General features: G+C 37.5%; 1 protein-coding gene across 5 annotated transcripts in view; it reads left to right on the forward strand.

Moving 5' to 3' along the window:
- The window catches only part of LOC134665889 (protein qui-1), a 185,462-nt gene that overhangs the window by 136,705 nt on the left and 26,283 nt on the right, over positions 1 to 22,474 (forward strand). For all 5 annotated transcript variants that reach the window (XM_063522921.1, XM_063522922.1, XM_063522925.1 and 2 more), the window contains 5 exons: positions 241 to 359; positions 11,198 to 11,376; positions 16,846 to 16,969; positions 17,788 to 17,899; positions 19,024 to 19,302. In XM_063522921.1, coding sequence (XP_063378991.1) covers positions 241 to 359; positions 11,198 to 11,376; positions 16,846 to 16,969; positions 17,788 to 17,899; positions 19,024 to 19,302 — 813 coding nt within the window. The remainder of the gene's footprint in view (positions 1 to 240; positions 360 to 11,197; positions 11,377 to 16,845; positions 16,970 to 17,787; positions 17,900 to 19,023; positions 19,303 to 22,474) is intronic.

Here is a 22,474-nt window from a genome sequence, read left to right on the forward strand (position 1 = left end):
ACCTCGGCATTATATTGTACTTACCTTAAATATCTTAAAATACGAAGTGACTCGTTGTGTTAACTGTTTGACGGATAGCCGGTAGTGACGTTGATAAATTAATAAAATTTAGAACTGACTAATCTTTTTCGGCAAACACTAATGTCACTATAAAATGGATTACAAAGAGAAACATTAATTATAAATGATATAAACCATGTATAAACTAGGAAGTGATAGGTATTTTATTTGTTTGTTCAGATCATAGCGTGGCTGCGGCCGGCGGTTGCGCGGCGCGGCGTGCTAGCGACGCTCGTCACGGCCGCGATGGCCTGGTGCGACGGATATGACAAGCCGCTGCTCGTCCCACTCAACGGATGGTAAGGACACTTTTGACATTCGTCACTGCCAATGTAGCCGTTTTACTATTTATATCTTACGTATATAGTATCATGAAACTTATATCGATGAGATAAATAAATTAAACTAAACATTGACGATATTAATGTTGACTACCTATTTGAGCAGAACGAATTTTTTACATTTATTTATTGTAATGGCGTCTTCAAAGTGATATTACATACTTGGTAGCAAGAGTTCAGTCTGGATATAATAGTTGAAGAATGTAACGTCACGTTATGTGTATAAATACATAAAAGTACCTACAAATGGGTAATTCAAAACATCCCAGTTAGATATTTACGTCAAAATACCTAATGTGCGCGAAATTGTAAAAGTATGTAAAAGAGAGAATATTTATCACTTTATAGTTGGTTTTACTTTCATCTTTAAGGAGGTTTGATATAGATAGATGATTTAATTAAAACCTTATAAGTAGATAACGACGAATTTTCTTTTAAATTTAGGCACAGTTCTTTTCAACTTTCGACTGTTTATAAAACTGCGATTTCCAAGTTTAGTTTAGTTTAGTTTTGCGATTTAGTCCAGGAATAAGAAACTAGCGCTATTATTCAACCTGCACCAGCCGTCTTGTCTATCTTAGTATTAGAAAGCACTATTTTCATTTGCTTCGTAACGTGTTCGAAACAAATACCGAATATATAAAAAAATGTGTCTGACTTGCGTACGACAGTTTTCTCCTTTGAATTATACCTAATTCACCTAAGTACCTACCTATCGTACTTGTCGTGTTATGAAACTCGCAATCAGACAATTTTAAGTTCCGTTCATTCGATGTCTTCACACCGGCAACGCAATTTCTATAAGCGGATTAACGCTCGCAAAGGTTTGATATAAGGATACCTCCGTCTAATTCTACGTACCACTTTATCCAATTAGCTGTCAGGAGCACACCGCCCCGGGCTCCGATACACACAACACACCGTAAACGGGTTACCCTGTATTGTGTGCCTAGGAAATGCAATCACAGCTTCACGGATGTGTTTTACGTTCGTTTGGGGTAAAATCGCTTTTGGAATTGGTTTTAGGTTACGACTCGGTTACGGGAAATTCATGGCTTAACCGGTTCTTCTGGCTTGTAGGTACCTAATGAATTTCTGGCGCTTTACGAGTAAATACGAGTTTCCTACGCAACGATACATAGTACATATAGCTGGTCAAGCAAATCTTGTCAGTGAAGAAAGGCGCGAAATTCAAATTTTCTATGGGACAACCTCCCTTCGCGCCTACATTTTTCAAATTTGCCGCCTTTTTCTACTGACATGATCTGCTTGACCAAGTATATAATTAATGAAATAAAAACCGTAGGTACTACGTCATTATTAAATTGCTTTGTTTAAATAATAATTGAATTATGATTCAATTGACATCGAACTAATTATTAATATTACCGTTTTGACATACACTTATAATTTTATCATTATCAATCAATGTATTTACTTATTATTTTCAAGTTGACAAAGCGTTGGTACTTAGCGTAGAGCGGGCGGTAAGAGCGTGTGACTTTCCCCCCTCGAACCAATGAGTTTTTCGGAACTTATGTACGATATATCGTTTGATATTTACCGGACTACCTACTAGGAGACCAAAATTAAGATCAGATCAAAGTAGATAGAATGACAATAATGTCATCCTTTATACTGTCGTAAATCCTTTTTTATTTAGATGTAGGTACCGTACAACGTAACATATATTATGTTCGCAAATGTCTTCCAACGTCCATAATACTTAAATTTATCGCAGGCATTATGTAAGATACAAAAAGAAATAAGAAATAAAAGGATAACAATCACAGAAAACGGGCGAGATTGCGTACACAGAATTTAGTGTTCATTAGTCGCCCGTATCCCCGTTTATTGATCGTTGTGTTTATCTACCCCATTAACTTCCCCACGATATATTATTGAGAACTTTCGAGACCCTGCACCGCTGGGACCCGACAAATGTTATCTGTAATGAGGAAATCCGAGAAATGTGCCAACTAATTGGGCTTTCGTATCTTTTCACTTCATCCCTTGTGATGTTAAACCAACTGTTATGAGATAATTAGCAAATAGTAAGACATACGGTAATTTAACTGCTTTATCACCACACCTGGCATATGTATATAGGTATTTGCTCTTTAAAGATTACTTGTTGATATGTATGAGCATTCATTTGTTGTTTCAAATCGGCCTCCAGTCTAGCGCTTAGTTGCCTACAGAAGATTTTTACAACTAAGCAGGAAAACGCTGCTGCTACGAGCTACAACGTAGGGCATGCAGCGAAAAGCGCATGTCCCTGCGTGATGCTTTTTGTAGGGTTCCGTACCCAAAGGGTAAAAACAAGACCCTATTATTAAGACTCCGCTGTCCGTCCGTCCGTCTGTCACCAGGCTGTATCTCACGAACCGTGATAGCTAGACAGTTGAAATTTTCACAGATGATGCATTTCTGTTGCCGCTATAACAACAAATTCTAAAAAGTAAGGAACCATAGGTGGGCGAATCCGACTCGCACTTGGTCCGGTTTTTTAATTAACTCATTTAGTGCTAAGACTGCTAAGCCACGCTCGTGGCTCGTGGCGCTACGTCCGTTCGTCTATCCTCGTAGTATGACAGCTGGGAACAGTATGCTTCGTAATGGTGTAGTTATACTTATGGAAATAAGGGCTTTGTACCTACATATAACATGGTCTTGCCATTGGCTTTACAATCTGCTTATTAACCGACTTCCAAATCTCAAAGAAGGAGGTTATCAATTCGGTTGTATGTTTTTTTTTTTTTTATGTTTGTTACTCCATATCTCCGTCATTACTAGATCGATTTTGAAAATTCTTTTTTTGATTGAATGTATATGCATACAGATTGGTCCCGTTTTTGTCAAAACCCAGTTCTGATGATGGGATCCATGAGGAATCGAGGGAACTCCTCAAATCTTAAAGGCATACATATAGTGATTTTTGGGTTTTTATCAACAAATCAAGCATATACACCCAAAAAAGTGACATTTGATGAAGTGGAACTGCTGATGATGATCAGAACGGAACTCTTTAACGACGCATAGTTCACGGTTGGCGATTTGTCCTCTTCGTTATGTTTGTTAAGGAAGTTAAGTTTTTAAGCCACATTTTTGTCAAGCTCGAGTTCTGATGATGGGATCCATGAGGAATCAAGGGAACTCCTCAAATCTTAAAGGCATGCGTATAGAGATTTTTGTATTTACATCAGAAAATCAAGCATTTTCATTAAAAACTGTTGCATTAGATGAAGTGGAACTGCTGATGATGATCAGAACAGAACTCTTCAACGACGCATAGTTCACGGTTGGCGATTTGTCCTCGTCGTTATGTTTGTTAAGCAAGTTAAGTTTTTAAGCCACATTTTTGTCAAGCTCGAGTTCTGATGATGGGATCCATGAGGAATCAAGGGAACTCCTCAAATCTTAAATCTTTACATAAAAAAATCAAGCATTTTCATTAAAAACTGTTGCATTTGATGAAGTGGAACTGCTGATGATGATCAGAACAGAACTCTTAAACGACGCATAGTTCACGTTTGGCGATTTTTCCTTTTCGTTATGTTCGTTAGGCAAGTTAAGTTTTTAAGCCACATTTTTGTCAAGCTCGAGTTCTGATGATGGGATCCATAAGGAATCGAGGGAACTCCTCAAATATTAAAGGCATACGTATAGATTTTTTTGTATTTTCATCATAAAATCAAGCATTTACATTAAAAACTGTCGCATTTGATGAAGTGGAACTGCTGATGATGACCAGAACAGAACTCTTCAATGACGCATGGTACACGTTTGGTGATTACGAATTTCGATTTTGACTTGGACTGACCCGGACTCGGACCCGGACTCGGACCCGGACTCGGACCCGGACTCGGACCCGGACTCGGACCCGGACTCGGACCCGGACTCGGACCCGGACTCGGACCCGGACCTTGACCCAGAAAACCACTATGATACCTTAACTAAATAAACAACTATGATTACCTACCATAAAATTAATGTAGGTATAAAGTACGATAATGCCAATCTTACTAGCCCCTCCCGCTTAAACCCCCGTACACCGCACGGCATGCGCCATTAAGTGGGTTAGGTTAGGTTTGAACTGCGATCCTCACAGAACCGAACAAGGATTAGGTTAGGTTAGAACTGCGAGCCTTACAAAAACGAAATGCTACTTGAAAAGTGGGTTTGATTAGGTTCGAACTGCGATCCGCACAGAACCGAACTGCTATCTGAGGAGTGGGTTAGGTTAGGCTAGAACTACGACCCTCATGGCTCCTCTTCACGATGGGCCAACGCCGGCCACTCCAAGGGACGCATTTATGCGTTAGAGGGAGCAAGTGATATTGCTATCTCATTCTACCGCATGGCTGCGTCCCTTGGAATGGCCGGCGTTGGCCCATCCTGTAGAGGAGCCATTATACAGAAGCGAAATGCTAGTAGAAAAGTGGGTGGTTTTACCTCCTTTTTTACATAGTGTACCATCTACAATAATCTTTCATCGGCCCCCATGGAAGTCGGTTTTTTTTTCTTAAAAATTATTTTATTTCGCAATACAGATTAGATATTCTTGTCGACAAATAATATTACAAACTGTTAATTTCGCTATTCCAAAAAAAAAACTACAGAAACAATATTTTTTTAAACCAACACTAATCTGATTCCCGTTTAATGTACCCCACTGTACTTTTTCTATTTAAAAAAATCATTTTCACCTCAGCAGCTCGAACAAGGGTACTTTGCTTCTTAAGAGGGCGTAGAGGAGGGTAAATTTTCAGATTCTGTCAAATTACCCCATTTCACACACAAACGCAGCTCACGCACACTACCTCAATTTACTGGGCCAGGTCAGTGACCCCTAATGTTTTTTTAAAGGTGCTGCTTCGAGTTTAGTGTTAACTACTAACCTTCTTTGAGGAATTCAAACTGTCACAGCTTTCCTTTGTGAGAAGACAGAGAAAAAACACTTTTTTATATATAGCTTTCCTTGTTTGTTCATGTCATGTCATAGGTATGTGACGTATTAGGTAATTAATTATTTTCGTTGTTGACTTTTGTATTAAGATAGGTTCAAAACGGCGACGCTCTTAACTGTCCATCGGTGGACCTTATGCCTTTTGTAATAAGGTTTACGGACTGTCAGTTAACAGTGTGGTGGTGGGCAATGGTAGGTATGCGGTTTGTAGACAGACCGAATTAAACCTAGGAGTTTTATTATTAAAAATATAAGAAATCATCTCATCTATCTACTCGAAAAAAGTGGACTATATCTAAAATTATCCCTTTATTACTTATAGGTCTTGTAACATATTTTTTTACAACTAAAGACGCTTATTTAATTTCACTTATAACTTAATTTTTAAAGCTCTGTTAATAATAAAGCTTTAAAAACATCTAATAAAATTCAGGTACTACACTTATACTTTTGTAAGTCAGTAAGTGATGCTTACTTAAAACTTATTGGGAAATCAAATAACTCATAATTACCTATATTAAAATATATAAATTTACTATTTCATCTCATTTCATCCCAATCCGCATTGGGCTAGCATGGGGACTATAGCCCAAGCCCTCTCGCGCATGAGACGAGGCCTGTGCTCAGCAGTGGGACGTATATAGGCCGAAATGATGATGATAATTTCATCTCATACGTTCAATAAGGCCCAGGACCGGGCCTTGTCACCCGCACTGACAGAGGGCATTTTTAGCCCTACATAATATTAAAGAACTGTGTCCCGGATAGTATGGGTTCTGGTCCATGGCGCGTCCTGAAGTAACTTATACAGTGTGTAATCGTTAAGTGTAGCCAGGCTATAATTCCGTAAATATAACAGATATCAGAAAACTTCAAATTGATATCAAAAGTGCGTTACCCAATGAGTAAAATTACATTTATAACTTTTTTTAAATAAAAGTAGAAATATCTCAAACATTAACTTCAAACCCTCCCATACATTTAGTACGACGACTCACCCCTCAAAGAACGTCGGTGTCCTAAGAGACAAAACTGCTTGAGATTCATTATTTGCGATAGTAAACTGTAATAAAATAATAAAACTACCGTTTATTAAATAATAATCTCAAGCAGTTTTATCTCTTACGACACCAACGTTCTTTGAGGGGTGAGTCATCGTACTAAATATTTAGGAGTTAGGGAGGGTTTAAAGTTAATGTTTGGGATATTTCTGCTTTTATGAATAAAAATATTAATATATTTTACTCATTGGATTACGCGCTCTCTATATCAATTCGAAATTTTCTGATATCTGTTATATTTACGGAATTATAGCCTGACTACACTTAACGATTACACCCTGTATATCATTAGATAGTTCATAGCCTATATCGATAGAATATATCGTTCTTATGAGCGTATTTGGTGGGCATACCTTATTATTAAAAAAGTCTACTGCTTTATACTCGGAGTAATTAACAATGGAGCCGCCATTAACAGGCGTTCCCCTCTGTCGAAAATAGGCGGCCAATGGTCAACCACATGTCAACCATATGTATGGACTGACGTTTGGCTGACTTGACGTACCTATACATTTGATGTGCCCCTCCCCCGCAAAAAACGGCAGACTATTTTGTACCGAAAATTTTAGACATGGCGTCTCCGTTGGTTATATCCTCTAAGGCTTTATAATAGGGTGGCACTGGTGGCAGAAACTCATTTCATTTGTAAAATTATCACCTGTAATTTATCTGTAAAATATAAAAACATTGTATTCACACTTTTCAAATGCCAGATGATTATTTTATTTAATTTTATTTCAATATTTAATGTTTGACTTGCCACGTGCGGTGCCACAATTATTATTCAGAAAAAATATATGAGTGCCTATTTTAAAGTGATACTTTTTAGAATGGAGAATAAATGAGCAAAATTTAAAAATTTTTTTATTTAGTACAAATCACCACACTGTGATTGTAAAAAAATACATATAATATTCATTTATTGTGCAAAAATCAGTTTATTTGTATGAATCGTTATACATACCTATAACGATTATTTAAAAACTGAATTCCTCGTCCCTAGATTATACAAAAATGATATATAACTTGCCCTAGTTGCTAAGAGCATGAAGAAATATAGCATAGATTGGACCGGGGAGCCGACCATTTCCCCCTCTTCCCTTATTTTTGGTATACGGTACGATCTCGTTGCTACCGGGCCTTATCAGCCCATTATTTGGTAATAACGGTATGCAAGGCATCTAACACAACTAATAAAACCTCCATGAACAGAAATGGGTGACATATTTTATAAGATTTGACAGTATCCAAGAAGAATCTTCAGATTCAGAATCATTAAACGGCAATTAAGCCACTAGTATTGGGTTGTCTATAATCATTTTTCTGTGAATGTACTCGTAAACCTCTATCCGTTAGTATGCGATTCATTAATGGACGCACCATGGCCCAAATCGGGACACAGTTCTTTAACACGTAATGTTAATAATCAGTGAACATTATTAATTACGCTCAAATGCTTAAGTTTCAGTAGGTACAGGTAAAAGTACATATGAGCTGTACTTTTAATTGTTAGTACAATCGGCATCAAATAGATAGTGACGGCCAAAGTGACCAAATATAGTTATAGGATCTAAATGTGAACGAATAAGGTCAGGTGAGGCATATAAGGCCCACCTTTATATTAACTGAAATAGTTTTATTAATAATCAGGATATTATGACCAAACCAATTCAATATATATTTCTCATTTGTTCATGTTTCTTACACTGCTACTGTTGCTGTTACTGTTACCGACACAAACACCAGAGAGGAGGAGATCAAAATACGCATCCAAAACGCCCTGCGGTGCAGTGCAGCCCTCCACAAAGTGTTGGTGTCCGGGCTTCTCAGCAAACATACAAAGTTACGGATATATAAAACCGTTATACGGCCTATCCTAATGTATGGCTGTGAGGCCTGGTCCCTAACTAGGGAATGCTCCCGGTACTGAGTTTGTATGGCGAGAACCGGGAATTCCCGGTTCCGGTCCCGTGTTTGTATAGAAAACCATTACCGGGAGCACACCCTATCCCTAACACTAAAAGAAGAAGGTCAGCTCCTGGTAGCAGAGAGAAAAGTTTATCGCAAGATCCTGGGACCTATTCAGAGAGATAACGGCACCTGGAGGATCTGGAAAAATGCCGAGATCGAGGAGTTAGTGGCCGAACCCAATATCATCGGCGAAACGAAAGCGCACAGACTTCGCTGGTTCGGTCACCTACTCTGAATGGGAGAGGATCGGGCTGTCAAGAAGGCGTTCTTGGGACGACCGACTGGTAGCCGTCCGGTGGGTCGGCCCAGGTATCGCTGGGAAGACAGTGTGGCGGCGGATCTACTTCAGCTTCGCGTCAGTAACTGGCAGGAAGTTGCGCAGGAGCGGGACAGGTGGCACGCTCTCGTTTCGGAGGCCAAGACTCTCTTTGGATCGCTGAGCCAAAATAGTTAGTTAGTTAGTTCATGTTTCTTAATATACCAAAATAGTTATAAAAATATTCCGGCGCTTTTGAAAAATCCATTTTATAAAAAAAAACATACCATGTTGGTTCGGAACCGGGCCTTGTTACTGGCACTGACAGTGGGCCTTCTTACAATTAGTCATAGTACAAGTTCAAGAATAACAGAAAATACTACCGGGCCTTATTAGCTTTTATCATGAATTAATTTCATCTTAGATTTAAAATGATCTATAGTAAAATACGGCCTACATGAGTCATGGAAAAACAAATTGTATTTTATTTAGTACCTATTTGTTGTTCAAAATCTTCAGTAAGCTAACTTATAAGACTCTATCTATTATAATTAATCTAGATTGACAGTTTACTTAGCAAATTGTACTTTTACCTTTAGGTTTTATGTCGGAAATATTTCACCCAATTTGTACTGAAACATAAGCATTTGAGCGTAATTAATGATGTTTACTGATTGTTAATCTTAAATATACCTATTATGTAGGGCACTTAAATTATTTTAGCGGACCAAGCGGATGTGTATGTTTGTGGACCACTTTTTTATTTAAATAATTAAATTGTAATTCATTCAAAAAAAGCTATTACAATTAGGGATTTAGATACCGCACCTACCTTATTACAAAGCATTACAAAAATGTCCAAAGGCCAAAGCCACGCCGATAAGACATAAGACCTCATAAACGACTTCATAAATATAAACGTTCACTGAAAAAACCCAAATTCATTTCTGATAATTTTATTTCGTTACTGAGTTATCGTTTTGCACCGAATATCAATGAAATAAAAACACGTTGTTGTTTGATAGATACATTTATATAAACATCGTCACATGAAACCAATATAGGTACTCGTAAACCAGACCACTGCGATGCCACTGGCTTTAAATATCGTTCTTTCAACTGATGATATAGCCACAAAAACCCGCTGAAACTGCAGGTCGAGTCTTGATTTCAATTTCTTGATGATATATCATTGCATTAACTTTCAAAGCACATGATAGATCTTAGAATAGCAACAAAACTGGTTGAAACTAAGAATTTTATTGCTGAAATTATGTGAACAACATTGCTTCGTCTTCATAAATAAAATTTTAATAGTTTATATTGTTTAGGCTAAAATGTGAAGAATTTTGTTGATAAATTGTTTATCAGGTATATTGACATTATGTCATATATGTTTTTAAAATGACGTAATATGAATACCAGCACAATGAAAATTTATTCCAATAAGAAATAACAAATCTTCAAACTTTTTTCATTTTAAGTGAATTAGGAAGAAGCTAATTATACTGATTTGGTTATTTTGGTTGTATTAATATATTTTATTAAATAATTTGTCATATTTTTTAAGTATTATGACTTGTGAATAAAAATAAATCGAAATTTTAATGACTCTAGATCTCCGTGTGACGTTATTTATTTACCCTATTAATTTTGAATACAGTTTTTCACTGGTATCATCATTCGTATACGGACATGAATTTCTGTCAATATATATGCCAAATCGAACTGTCAACTTGGAAAAAAGAAGTACGCGTCCGCTTCCAACGGCCCACAGCGGGCATCTGAGGAGAAGGAGAATTTGACAGATATGGCGGATGTATGGAAATTATACGAAAGTTTACGTTTACGATTGAATTTCTCTGTAGCCTTTAAGAGGAAAAATAGGAAAAGCCTGATTCGTTGTAGTCCAGTTATCTGGCTTTCGAAATCACTCGATTTTATAGCATGAGCATCGATTTTTTTATACAAATTTTACTAAACGCTGACACTCGTTCATCACGTTTTAGGTACAACTTTGCATAAGTGTATTTATTATATTGTAAAACATTTCAGATTTTCAAGGGTGATTCGTTGTAAACACACTCTTTGGGATATTAATGACATTTATTATAATTTTTTTTATCAAGAGATGTGAACGCTAGCGACTAAACGGTGACTGCCTTTTTCGCTGATTTTGCTCGATGCAGTCTTAAAAACAGTGAGCAAAATGTCATTCAAGTGACTTTTATAGTCAAATGTCATTTCAACATGCGGGGTCTAATACAAGTTCGATATACTTGGGTTCTATTATCTCTGTCCCTCTAGGTATATGTTCTCACTGCTTAGGGTGAAAATTTTTGTGTACTACACGAGATCAAAGTTATTTACATCTCGTGCGCTTTTGAATCCCTTACTACGCTCAAGATTCTAAATTAGATTCACTCGCTACGCTCGTGAATTTATTATAGAATCTTTCGCTTGCACGGGACTCAAAATAAGCACTCGAAGAAATATCAAACTTTGATCTCTTGTTGTACAAATAACTATTTACGTTCAGGCTCCAACCGCCAATAGCGTCGACGGTGCGGGTGTTGTCCGTGGGGGCGGCGAGCCCCGGCGCGGGCGCGCGGCTGCTGCAACTGGCACCTTCCGGACAACATCTGGTGTTGGCGCCCGCCGCCGGCGACCCGCAGCTGTGGCACGTCATGTCCAACTCTAAAGTACATACGTTTAAAGGTTAGTTTCGCTTGTACGGTATTGTGTAGAGTTAACTTAAGTGTGCTGTGCATTTGATGGGCTGATATTACGATTTTAATCGGAGAGAATATTGAATTAGAACTCGTTTGTAGTTAAGTAGGTACCTACTTAGAAATAGATATTACGAATTTCGTATGTTTAGAATTCCAACCAAGAATCTGATTCTTTTCGACATTATACTTTATTCTAATTAAAAATGCCTGATGATTATAGTTTTGTGTCTAAATAGAGATAATCTATTTGTAGTAGGTAATCACTTAGAATGGAAGTAGCATTTGCATTCAGAATATGCAATTTCATTAGGTATTACTTACTCGACTAAACCAGAACTAATTGGATTGTTGTCAATCATAATAGTCAACACTGCATGCGGCGAGTGTTTAGGTTTACTTAGTTACACCGGATTTCAAAGATAATAAAGTGCGATTTTCTAGTTATATTATAATGTAATAACGATTTCATTGCTATTCTTTTAACCACTCACATGCCAAAATGCTGTAGTAGATAAGGTTTTGATCCACTATCACTGAATAATAACAAAGAATATTCTTCTATCTATTATCCTAGAAAAGGTTATGTCAGCAATCAGCTGCGCGCGTACGTAGATCGATAGGCATTTTATGGGTGAGCTCGATTGGCGTTTAACGACCGTGCCCTTATAACCCCGCTATCACTTATTTACTCACCCGGAGATAGTAAAACTGATTCTTTATGAAGGGTTTATGATATTTTTCTTATCTTCTGATTATATTCGTGTGGCTGGCCAACGTTTAATTAAATAAATGAGCTTACATCCCACAATACGTTACGTTTCAGATACCGTTCGGTATTCTGTGGTAATTTTATGTGTTTTAAAAGGATTCCTAGTGTGATAAAAGTGTAGTTGATTGCACATCATTAAGGCGATTTCAATGAAATGGTGGTAATAAAAAAAGTATTCTTCAGTACGAATAAGATGGTCGTTCTTTTCTACGTGACAGCGTGATAAAACGGTGTCCGTCCCTTTCTGTCCCACGGTGTTATCACGTGGATAAAACTATCCATAATACGCCGGCAGTTACGCCGGCCGGCAGTTTGTAAACAATGCACCTTTTGTTTTAGGTATAAAGAGTATTTATTTCGCTACTCTTTTAATAACTTTTCAACTGATTGATGATCGGAACGCGCCCTGAATCTACGCCACGCTACATTTTTGATTGCCCCGTTGAAGCGTTTTTATTTATAATATAATGGGTTCTCGATCAACAATGGTTCGCCGTAAAATGAAACAATATCCTTCATGACAACATTCATCGCTCATATTTTAATAAAAGTCCTATTGAAAAGGGGAATCGCGAAACAATCTTCAGTGCTTAGAGTTTCGACACTATTTTATTACGACAAAAGATCAACATAGGCTGTCGTTTACTCGTTTCGTCTGCAGTGAAAGTAGCGACATAGCGTTTGATACACGGTTTGTGGATTCCGTTTAAACATTAACTTGGTATTTAATGAAGGTGATGCTCGTAGGAACTACGGGACGCCAGTCCCGCCTGAGGGGCTACTGCGAAAACCGAAATTCGCAAATTGCGGGGATTTTTCTCTGTCACTCTAATTACGCCGTCATTGGAGTAAAAGAGAAAGATCCCCGCAATTTGCGAAGTTCGATTTTCGCGGTTATAGCCCTGAACCTTTGTACGATCAACTTGGTTGTTTTAATATATCATTATGGAGTTGATATGAAAAAATAATTATCATTCCATACCAAATAGGTAAATAGGTCACCCAGATACTATATAGAAGTTCGACATAACTTCTAAAGTGGTGACCCCGACGTGATGTTTCTCTCGGCCTGATTTGAACTTGAAGTTATACCTTCGTCAAAAATTGACTAAAGATATGTTATGGACATTATATGTAAATTAAACGCACTCTATTTTAGGGAGAAACAATAACTTCAGTGGAAACTTTTAAATCGCTGTTTATATTAGTTTATTTTTAGTTTTTAACTCTTATAAGTACCTACACATTTTTTTCGGTTGACTAAATAAATTGTTACAAGTACATTTTCGTGTTACCGGGAATACCTTCATACTAACAACATTCACGCTACGTCTTACGTAGGCGAACAACGCGCGAACGCGGCGCGGCGCGGCGCGGCGAAAGCGGCCGCCGCCGCGCCGCGCCGCGCCGCGCCGCCTGACATTCGCGTGCAAATCGCGCCGCACCGCGTTCGCAACGAGATCGCTTACGTAGGACACTTCTATGGGCATCAAAGGATTGATTTCGCCGCGCCGCGCCGCGCCGCGTTCGCGCGTTGTTCGCCTACGTAAGACGTAGCGTAAGATTCCAGCAGTGAATCCAATGCGCATGATTTATGTTTCCACCGCGATCCTCTGATGTTGATTAATGGTCTCGCCAGCATTGAGGTTAGATTAGTTTTAGCTTGATTGCCAAATTTCATCAAATATCAGGATATTAAAAGTATTTACTAAGTATTTAACGACTAAATTGTTTTTAAAAGTTAAAAAAAGAGACAGAGCAATCAGAGCTGTTTGGATAAATACGTTTCATATTTTAAAATTGTTATAAATATTACATAATGTTTGCAGACTTATATTATCATTATTTACTCAGCTAAGAAACTTGATTATTCCTGTCCATTCATTAAGTAAATATTTATGTAGTTTGATTGAAGATAATCTTCATCTTAATCAGAAACAGTTGTCAATGTCAAGTAGGTAATTATTTCATGTATTTGTAAAAACTGTGCACACTCATGTGATAGGGGTATTTAAGTAGGGGCTTTCACCTAACAACTAGGTATTACGTATAACAACTAAGTACCTATGTCACTAATCGGGAAACTTATTCATTTTTTCCGTATTATCACCGCAATAAATTCCAAATTAAATAATGATTTTCCAATGACTGTTAGGGCGCTGCGCTGGGTAAAGCAGTATGTCCGTAGTTCCGAAACACAAAGGATCTCTATTAATAGGTATTTATGTTAATCAAGCCACAGTGCGTGTAAACTTCTTCATTTCATATTCAACGAAAGTGGAGGACACAAGAGGAAATGCAAATTGTGGGAATCTCTGAGTGGATAGAGCACAGGGATAGGAATGAATTTCGTATCTGTGTTTGCAGTTTATTGTAAGGTGAAACTTTGATTGGGGTAGTTCCCGTTTAACTGCGAACGATTTGCGCAATGGTGGCGCAATTAAATTCGGAGATGAACTTTTGTTGTAAATTGTCTTCGGCACCGGATGTTCCGGGAATGTTCGCAGAAAGGGCTTACCTATTCCGGTTAATTTACTACAGACTAGTTGGTAAATAGGGTTCCATTAAATTCTCTCTCGATATTCAGTTGCGACTACTTAAAACTCTGCTGTAAATGAGAGTAACCCTCAGAGAGGTATTGGAGTAACCCTCAGAAAGGTATTGGAGTAACCCTCAGAGAGGTATTGGAGTGAGTTTGTTGTCAGACTGTTAGCGATGCGTAACACATACTGTAAGCTTCTTTTGACGCGAAATGTGTGTAGTTCATGCACTCTAGGTATTTATTATGTTCTCGTGAAAAGTCGCTTGAAAATGTAATAGGTATAAAACGATGTTAAAAATACTCAGGGTTATTTTTACTCAGAATCACGAAGACTATCGATTTAAAAAGGAAACAAGAGTGTACGAAAAAAATTACATTTTGTGTCGCATTTTTACATAATACTTATATACGTTTTTATGAACCATCACAATGTACGTGACCATCAAAATTTTGTACGAAGAACTAGGGACACTTTTTTCTTTCTTTTAATCAATACTTCTAGTGAGTCTGAGTCGAAGTAACTCAAGGTTTTTCGAAGAAAAGTAAACAAATCACTTATTTCTGAAAAATAGAGAGGAATGATACTGGCTATTCGTACAGATTCCTGCTCCAACACAACGGCTGCATAAAAGTAAGTGGTGATTGCTGCAATTAATGGAATCGGATTCGTATTGCTAATTGGATTTCCGCGTATTCTCTAGTTACTCGTATTGTTTTCCGATGAACTGTTCCTGATGAAGTTCACTTGTTCGAAATGTATCACTGAACATATTTTGTTATTTTTTTGCTATTGTTATTATACAAATATAGTTTCTTGGTTTGTTATTTTCAATTGTTTCTATATTGCAAAAAATTGTGCTGTTTTTAAATATAATATGTCGTCTCATTGTATTAAAGCTAATCAACTTTTTCAACTCACTTTAGCTATTAGTAAACTAGTATTGTCTCAATTAATCACTAAACAAGTGATAATTTCAGTCGTGTTGCGTTGGTAATTTTTTTGATGAAAATTAATTTTACCTTAAAAAAAAAGCAAAATAATGAAACACTTGAATAACAATTAAGCACGTGAACTAAACATAATTAACTTATTCATTAAGTATTATAGGTGGCATATATCTTCGAGCAACACCGGCTTCCGACACGTCGGAAGGGAGGGGCCCAAGCGATATCTCACCGTACAAATCTTTCTGCCATTTTTCGCGGGGGGAAGGTGCACACAGTCGCACTTCTTACACACTTACATACAAAATCCAATCAGAGGCCCTACCGTGAACCACGTTCGACGTGTTGCCTCTCTATGGCACTTGTAAATTCATACGTAAGTGTGACAGGGAGGCAACACGTCAAACGTGGTTCGCGGTAGGCCCTCTGTAATGACGACACAAATACATAGAAAATGACACACGTCAAAGACAAATCTTGCAAACCTCGTTCTCTTTTTGTGTACGGACGAGTGACTTAGTGTCACAACACGCACACACTAACACATTTTCGTTGAAGTATGTCATTGTATTCTGAGAGATGAGAAGTCGGATTTGTCGCTCGACCGATCCGCAATTTGTACTGAGCGAGCAAAATCGATAAATCCAACAAATACTTGAGACTAAAATATAATAATTGTATGATAACGTATGATATGTAAAAAAAATATTACATGTGAAATGTAACACTTTCTTTTTGTAAATTTGATGTCCCCGACCTCTTTTTATAGCAAAAAAACCGTGCAAACAGGCATTTTTGTGCAGCAGTGTTCACGCGCGCGTCTGGACTCGGTCTAGTGAAAAATCCAAGTGCAACTAGTTTTATTACCCGCGCTAGATTAGATTGACGCGCTAATCTTGTACCTCGGCAGAGGGGAAATAGTGCGAATGCCGCCTCCCTTCCGTGTTGCTCGAAGGCATATATACATGTAGGTACCTACTTATACATAATTGATATTGTCAATTGGAATATATACATAGCTGTATTTATTTCTTGCTCGAAAGCTTTCAAGACATCCAAAACGCACAACAAAAAAGAAATTAATATTTCCAACGTCTCACACATACGAATTTCATACGATATATTAACACGATCCATCATGGCGACGTTTCATTAGACGTTAGGTGAAATAATGAATATGTATGAGGGCAATTTTCCAGGTCACTCGGGCAGGATCCTTTGCATGTGCGTCACGAGGGAGTCGCAGTACCTACTGACGGGCTCCGAAGACACCAGCGTCATTGTCTGGGACCTTCACACGCTGGCGGTGAAGGCCAAAATGACGTGAGTATTTGACGTGACATTTTTATCGACTATGGCTTGAGGAGGCCAATTCTTGAACGCAATTGGAAGGTGTGGAAAGGTTACATATGAGTAATTAATCGTGTCAGCGTCGGTACTCATTATCACTACATAACACCGAATACAACAAAGTCCTCCGCCGCGTCTGTCCGTTTGTGTGTTTGTTTGTATGTTCGCGATAAACTCAAAAACGACTTATCAATATAGTGATATAATAAATACATATTCAACCAATACACTTCATGACCTATCCTGTCCGTGCAAAGTTTGTTTCTGATCTGGGTTTCTGGGATCCTCAGTACGCAATTACTTACAGAACATTACTGTTGCAACACAACTCTAATTGTTCACAACTGTTAAACATTATTCGGTTAACGGCATTTACGGACTTTGGTACAACAAGCTAAACTTGTAGAAATCTAGTGTGATAATTAGGTAAAGGCTAAACTTGTAGAAAGCTAGTGTGATAATTAGGTAAAGATTCCTTTCAGAGGGGCGATTTTTTAATTACGAGCGCTTGATTTCGTCACTCGAAAATCTGTGGAAAAATGCGATTTTTTTTAAAATACTATACTTAATAGCAATAGAAATTGGAAATCTAGTGGCTATAATTTAAATACATAGTACCTAGTGAAGATAGTATTGAAGAAAACCGCACGGAATCGAGCGATCGATATTCAAAAATCGGCTCCCAGAACACGTCTACTTTTGGTTGTGAATGTTACGTTTTATGTCAGTCTATTTTAGGAGTCTGGCAGTAAAGTGAAGCTATTTGGACGTGATTGTTTGATTGGACACAGGGAACACATTGCACCTGTACTGTGCGTGGCGGCTGTCGTGAATCGCTCGCTGGTGATCAGCGGCGGGGAGGACTCGGCTGTCATCGTTGCGTCTCTGGTTGACGGCTCACTTGTACGTACCTATACAATTTGTATTATTCTATTTCTAAACGATTTCTATTCTATTTCTATTACTCATATGCGACAGTAATGTACAATCAGCCGCAGAGATACTTGACCCCCCCTGCAAACAAATCGCTCAGCTATCGCTGCAGCTGACTGTACATTTTTTAGAGAGGCTAACTCCTCATGATGTCCATCAAACTAGTGAAAATCGTTAAATTATGGAAGTCAGTCCTGTATCTACTCGGGTTTATTCTACATAGCGCTAAAAGTAAAATCCCAAAAGTTTTCAGAGAAAAATGAAAGCTAAACCCATTTCAAGGAAAACACGGTACCTATAATACAGCTATGACAAAGCAAAGCCCATTTTTGCTGACCTGAGTCTCTGTGGACTGATTTCAATTTACTACGTTTTGCGCTCTCACAAAATCCGCTGAAAATGTAGGTAGGTACTGGTTGAAATTAAGAGAGACCAGCTTTTGTGTTTTACTTTCAATTTGTGCTAATAATTGTTAATTTCTTCTTTGTTGCGAGATTTAACTTCGAAGAACATTTTTCATTATGCTAATAAAGCCCGCATTCGAAGGTACAAGACAAACGCATTTAACAAAGAGTTTAGTTATTCATTGCATTTGCTTACAGTTCTTGTGTTTACTTTTGATAAAACTTTCGAATTTAGTAATTTATACGTATATTTTGTTTGTGGTAACGAAAAACTTTACTTAAAAGTTGATTAATTTTCTGATGTTTACTTTCTTATAACTGCATAACCGTCATTGTACGTACTCGTTCAGCTAGTTAATATTATTCCTCTTTGTGATATGTAATGAAATAATAGTAAACTTTACCGATTTATTGTTACTCTATTTCAAATTGACTTCGTATATTAAGTAATACACAGTGTCACCAAAATGCGTTGTACCTACGCAAGACGAAATACGTAATGATAAAATTTGACCTTTTTTATGAATGACTATTTATCATAAGAAAAGTGTTGAAAATATTTTTAAATATCTAGAGTGAAACTTATCTGTCATGATTTATTAAGCTAGTTATTAATTTCTTTTAGTAATACCACTGTAAGTATATATCTTGTTTGTAAATAAATGATTTTTACAATCTTTCATGATTTAGGTGACAAAACTTGACCACCACCGGGGCTCTGTCACGGGCGTGAAGGTCCTCCAAGACGGCGAGATCGTGGTGACATGCTCGCAAGACGGGACAGTCTGCACGTGGAACGTAGATAACTTCACGTTGCTCAGCACCGTCACGGCTGGCATGCCCGTGCACGCTATGGAGATCACGGATGACAACGTGTTCCTCGTCACCCTGCAGGGAGAAAACGAACTGCATGTCCGGACGTTCATCACTGGGACGTACCTGCATATGTTGAAGAGACATAAAACTAAGGTTAGTTCCGTAATGTCTAGAAACACCGGTCGGCAACAGGCGGCCCGTGAGCGCCCCTGCCGGCTATTTTGTACGTAATATTGTCAAACAAAAATGTCTGATAAAGTCACACATATTAACAAAAGTGCGACCCGCCTCAACTTCCTTAACTATTATATTATGTGGCCCTTGGCTGGTAAAAGGTTGCCGATCGCTGGTCTAGAATATCGGGTAGAAAATTTTGTGTTTCTAGCAGAGGCTGCCCACTGTTTGCGTTTGCTTTAATGAACTAATTGAGTGCAATAGCGTATAGAATCACATGCAACCGTCGGCGTCTAATTCTGTTATTATTGTGAATGTACAACGCTTAATAGTGAGAAACTTTTGCGAAGTTTCAGATGAAACAGCTCTAATATGCAAAACAAATCATGTCCACTAATCCGTATTTCATCTATCGTAATCGCATCGTCGTCGATCGCATAATACCTAAGAAATGTCCAGTTCATAGAATCCATCACTTCTCAACAAACGTTCTAAATACGTACACACTAAGCAATTACCTTGAGATTGAAGATAAGATAATCCTCTCAGGATGGAAAAATAGAAAAAGCTCAGCACAATTTATAATTTCTGTTCCGCTGTGTAATCGCTGCACGGGCGGTAAAATAATTGTTTTATCTCGCGTACCACGGCTTATTTGATTAAATTGCAAACCTGCTTTTGTGAACCCAAAATGCTTTGTTTAAAATTTCTGCGCGGATCATGAATTCAATTCATACCATGCTAATTAATTACTCAAATCTGAACGACTGTTTTACAACGCGTAACAACCGTTCAAATTTGACTTGAAAAAGAAAATAAATTCGATGATTTAAGTATGTGTAGAATGAATCGAGTTTTTTTACATAAGCATAATATTTATTAAGCATATTATTTACATTTAAGTATACTCTATCTAAGTATATATTTCGTATAACTTCATGTTATACGATAGATATAAACCTTACAAATGAGTAATATTATTATAGTACAAAATATTCAATATCCTAGCTTAATGTTGAGCACCGCGGTTGAGCATTATTGCTTGGTTAATGTTAATTTGTGCTTGTCGAATGCACTAGGATTGTCGTCTTGTTACGGATTACGGATAATACCCAAGTGACAATAATTAAAATAATGTTGTTGCTACTTATGATTTATTGAAGTAAATTAATGAAAATGTATTATGATAAATAATTAGTTAAACGGGCACTTATCCGGCATATTGCCACGGCTCATAGGAGCCTAGGGTCCGCTTGACAATTAATCCCATGGGTTGACGTAGGCACTAGTTTTTACGAAAGCGATTACTATCTAACCTTCCAACCCATAGGAGAAACTAGCTCTTATTGGGATACTATGAATATAATGATTAAAATAATATAATGTATCATACATTCTGAACTCAACAGTATATTGAACCGCGTTAACTAAGTACTATAAACTTTGTGAAAGGACCATCCTTCCTCTCTAACTTTATCTGGAATCACTGCCCAACAATTACCCCTAAACTTGCCTCGGCTCGTTATTCTCTGTACTGCACGACTAACTTTAGAATTAAATGCGTCCGCACAAAAGGCACATTAATTAACTGCCCGTAGTAACCAGATAGCGTAACACTTCGCGACAATTTCCAACTAAAATGTTGCTTATTCAGGTTAATGGCCGGTTGGTATGAATTTCTTTGTGAATTTACTGCAGAAATAAATACGGTTTTTTCTTTTAAATAAACAATTCTCATTCTTATGCTGCAAACTTACTTATAAATTTTTCATAATTTCCAGATAAGGTAGATAAGTAAAATGTTAGTCAGTACCTATTTTATAGCGGTTTTTTTATTTTATTTCAGAAGTAAATGTTATTAAGATTTTTAAAATATGACATCGCCATGATTTAATTTTTTAGAACGATTTACACGCATTAGTATTTCTGTGACATCATGCTTTATTATCATATGTAATATGTACAGTCAGCAGCAGATATACCTGAGCGGGCAAGGTGTCCAAGAAAACATATACACTTCAATCGTCACAAAAATAAGGACATCTAAGTTGTCATTTTAGCGTAGGCTTTCAGTTCGTCACATATATCTTAACTTCTGAGTTTTTCTTTAACACATACACCCTTATTTAATCACAATGACAATAACGGTTAAAAAGTCAGTGGTATCTAAGCACTCAAATTCAAGCTGCTGTCATTAATACCTACACGCACTGCCAATCACGTACGTGAGCAGCCAGGGTGCCACCAGTTGCTAAGCAGTTGTTATTTCAATGGTAACTAAGCATCAACGTTTTATCAGTTTAACTTTAAAAAAAATACTGTAGCAGCTACGAATTGACACCTCCTTTCTTAAAGAAGTATTTTATCGTCAAGTGTCAAACTTAGATAATAGATAAGTAGGTTCTGAGTATTATATTCTTTGGTAGTAGACCGGGAGATAGTGACACATTTTACTGGGTCATTTGTACCAGTATGGCGGTTCGTCAGGGGTCTAAGTACGTAATGAACGAAATAAAAATGATGGTCATAGCGCTGGTACCGGCGGCCCAATCGCGTGGGCGTTAGTCGAACGTGTCGGATAAAATACGAATATCGAACGATTTGTTCCACAAAAATCCTCATATTTTCCGATAGTCCATAAAAAAGAAGTAGGCGGTAGCGTAATGCCATACTTCTCCGGTGTGACTTACAGCCCGCCATACTGAGGCGAACACATTAAATTAAAAAAAAAACAATTCAATCATTTGTGCCAAGCTAATATTTGCACAGGTGATCATCGTCGAGCAGCCATTCATGGACATCACCATGCCATACTTTTCGGATGGTTCCAAATGGCCGCCATACCGCCGCAAGGGAGTTAATTTTTTTGTTATTGCTAAACGATATGTACCATCTTGAAATTTTTTTTCAAGACTTTCTGTGTGATCATTAATGGAATCATAATGCCATACCTGTAGGAGGTGGCAAATGTGTACAATATTTTTTTTTATTTCAAGTATGGTGCCCCTTTTTCCCCCTATTAGAAGTATGGCAAATATAATAATGGTCATATTGCATCATATAATTTTCAAAAATCCAAATGCCATACTGGTACAAATCTTCAAAAAATTTTTTTTTGTTTTAAGTCTTGGCTTAAGTCTCACAGTCGTCC

Source organism: Cydia fagiglandana, chromosome 7 (assembly GCF_963556715.1).
Source record: "Cydia fagiglandana chromosome 7, ilCydFagi1.1, whole genome shotgun sequence".
In the NCBI taxonomy this organism is placed as follows: Eukaryota; Metazoa; Arthropoda; class Insecta; order Lepidoptera; family Tortricidae; genus Cydia; species Cydia fagiglandana.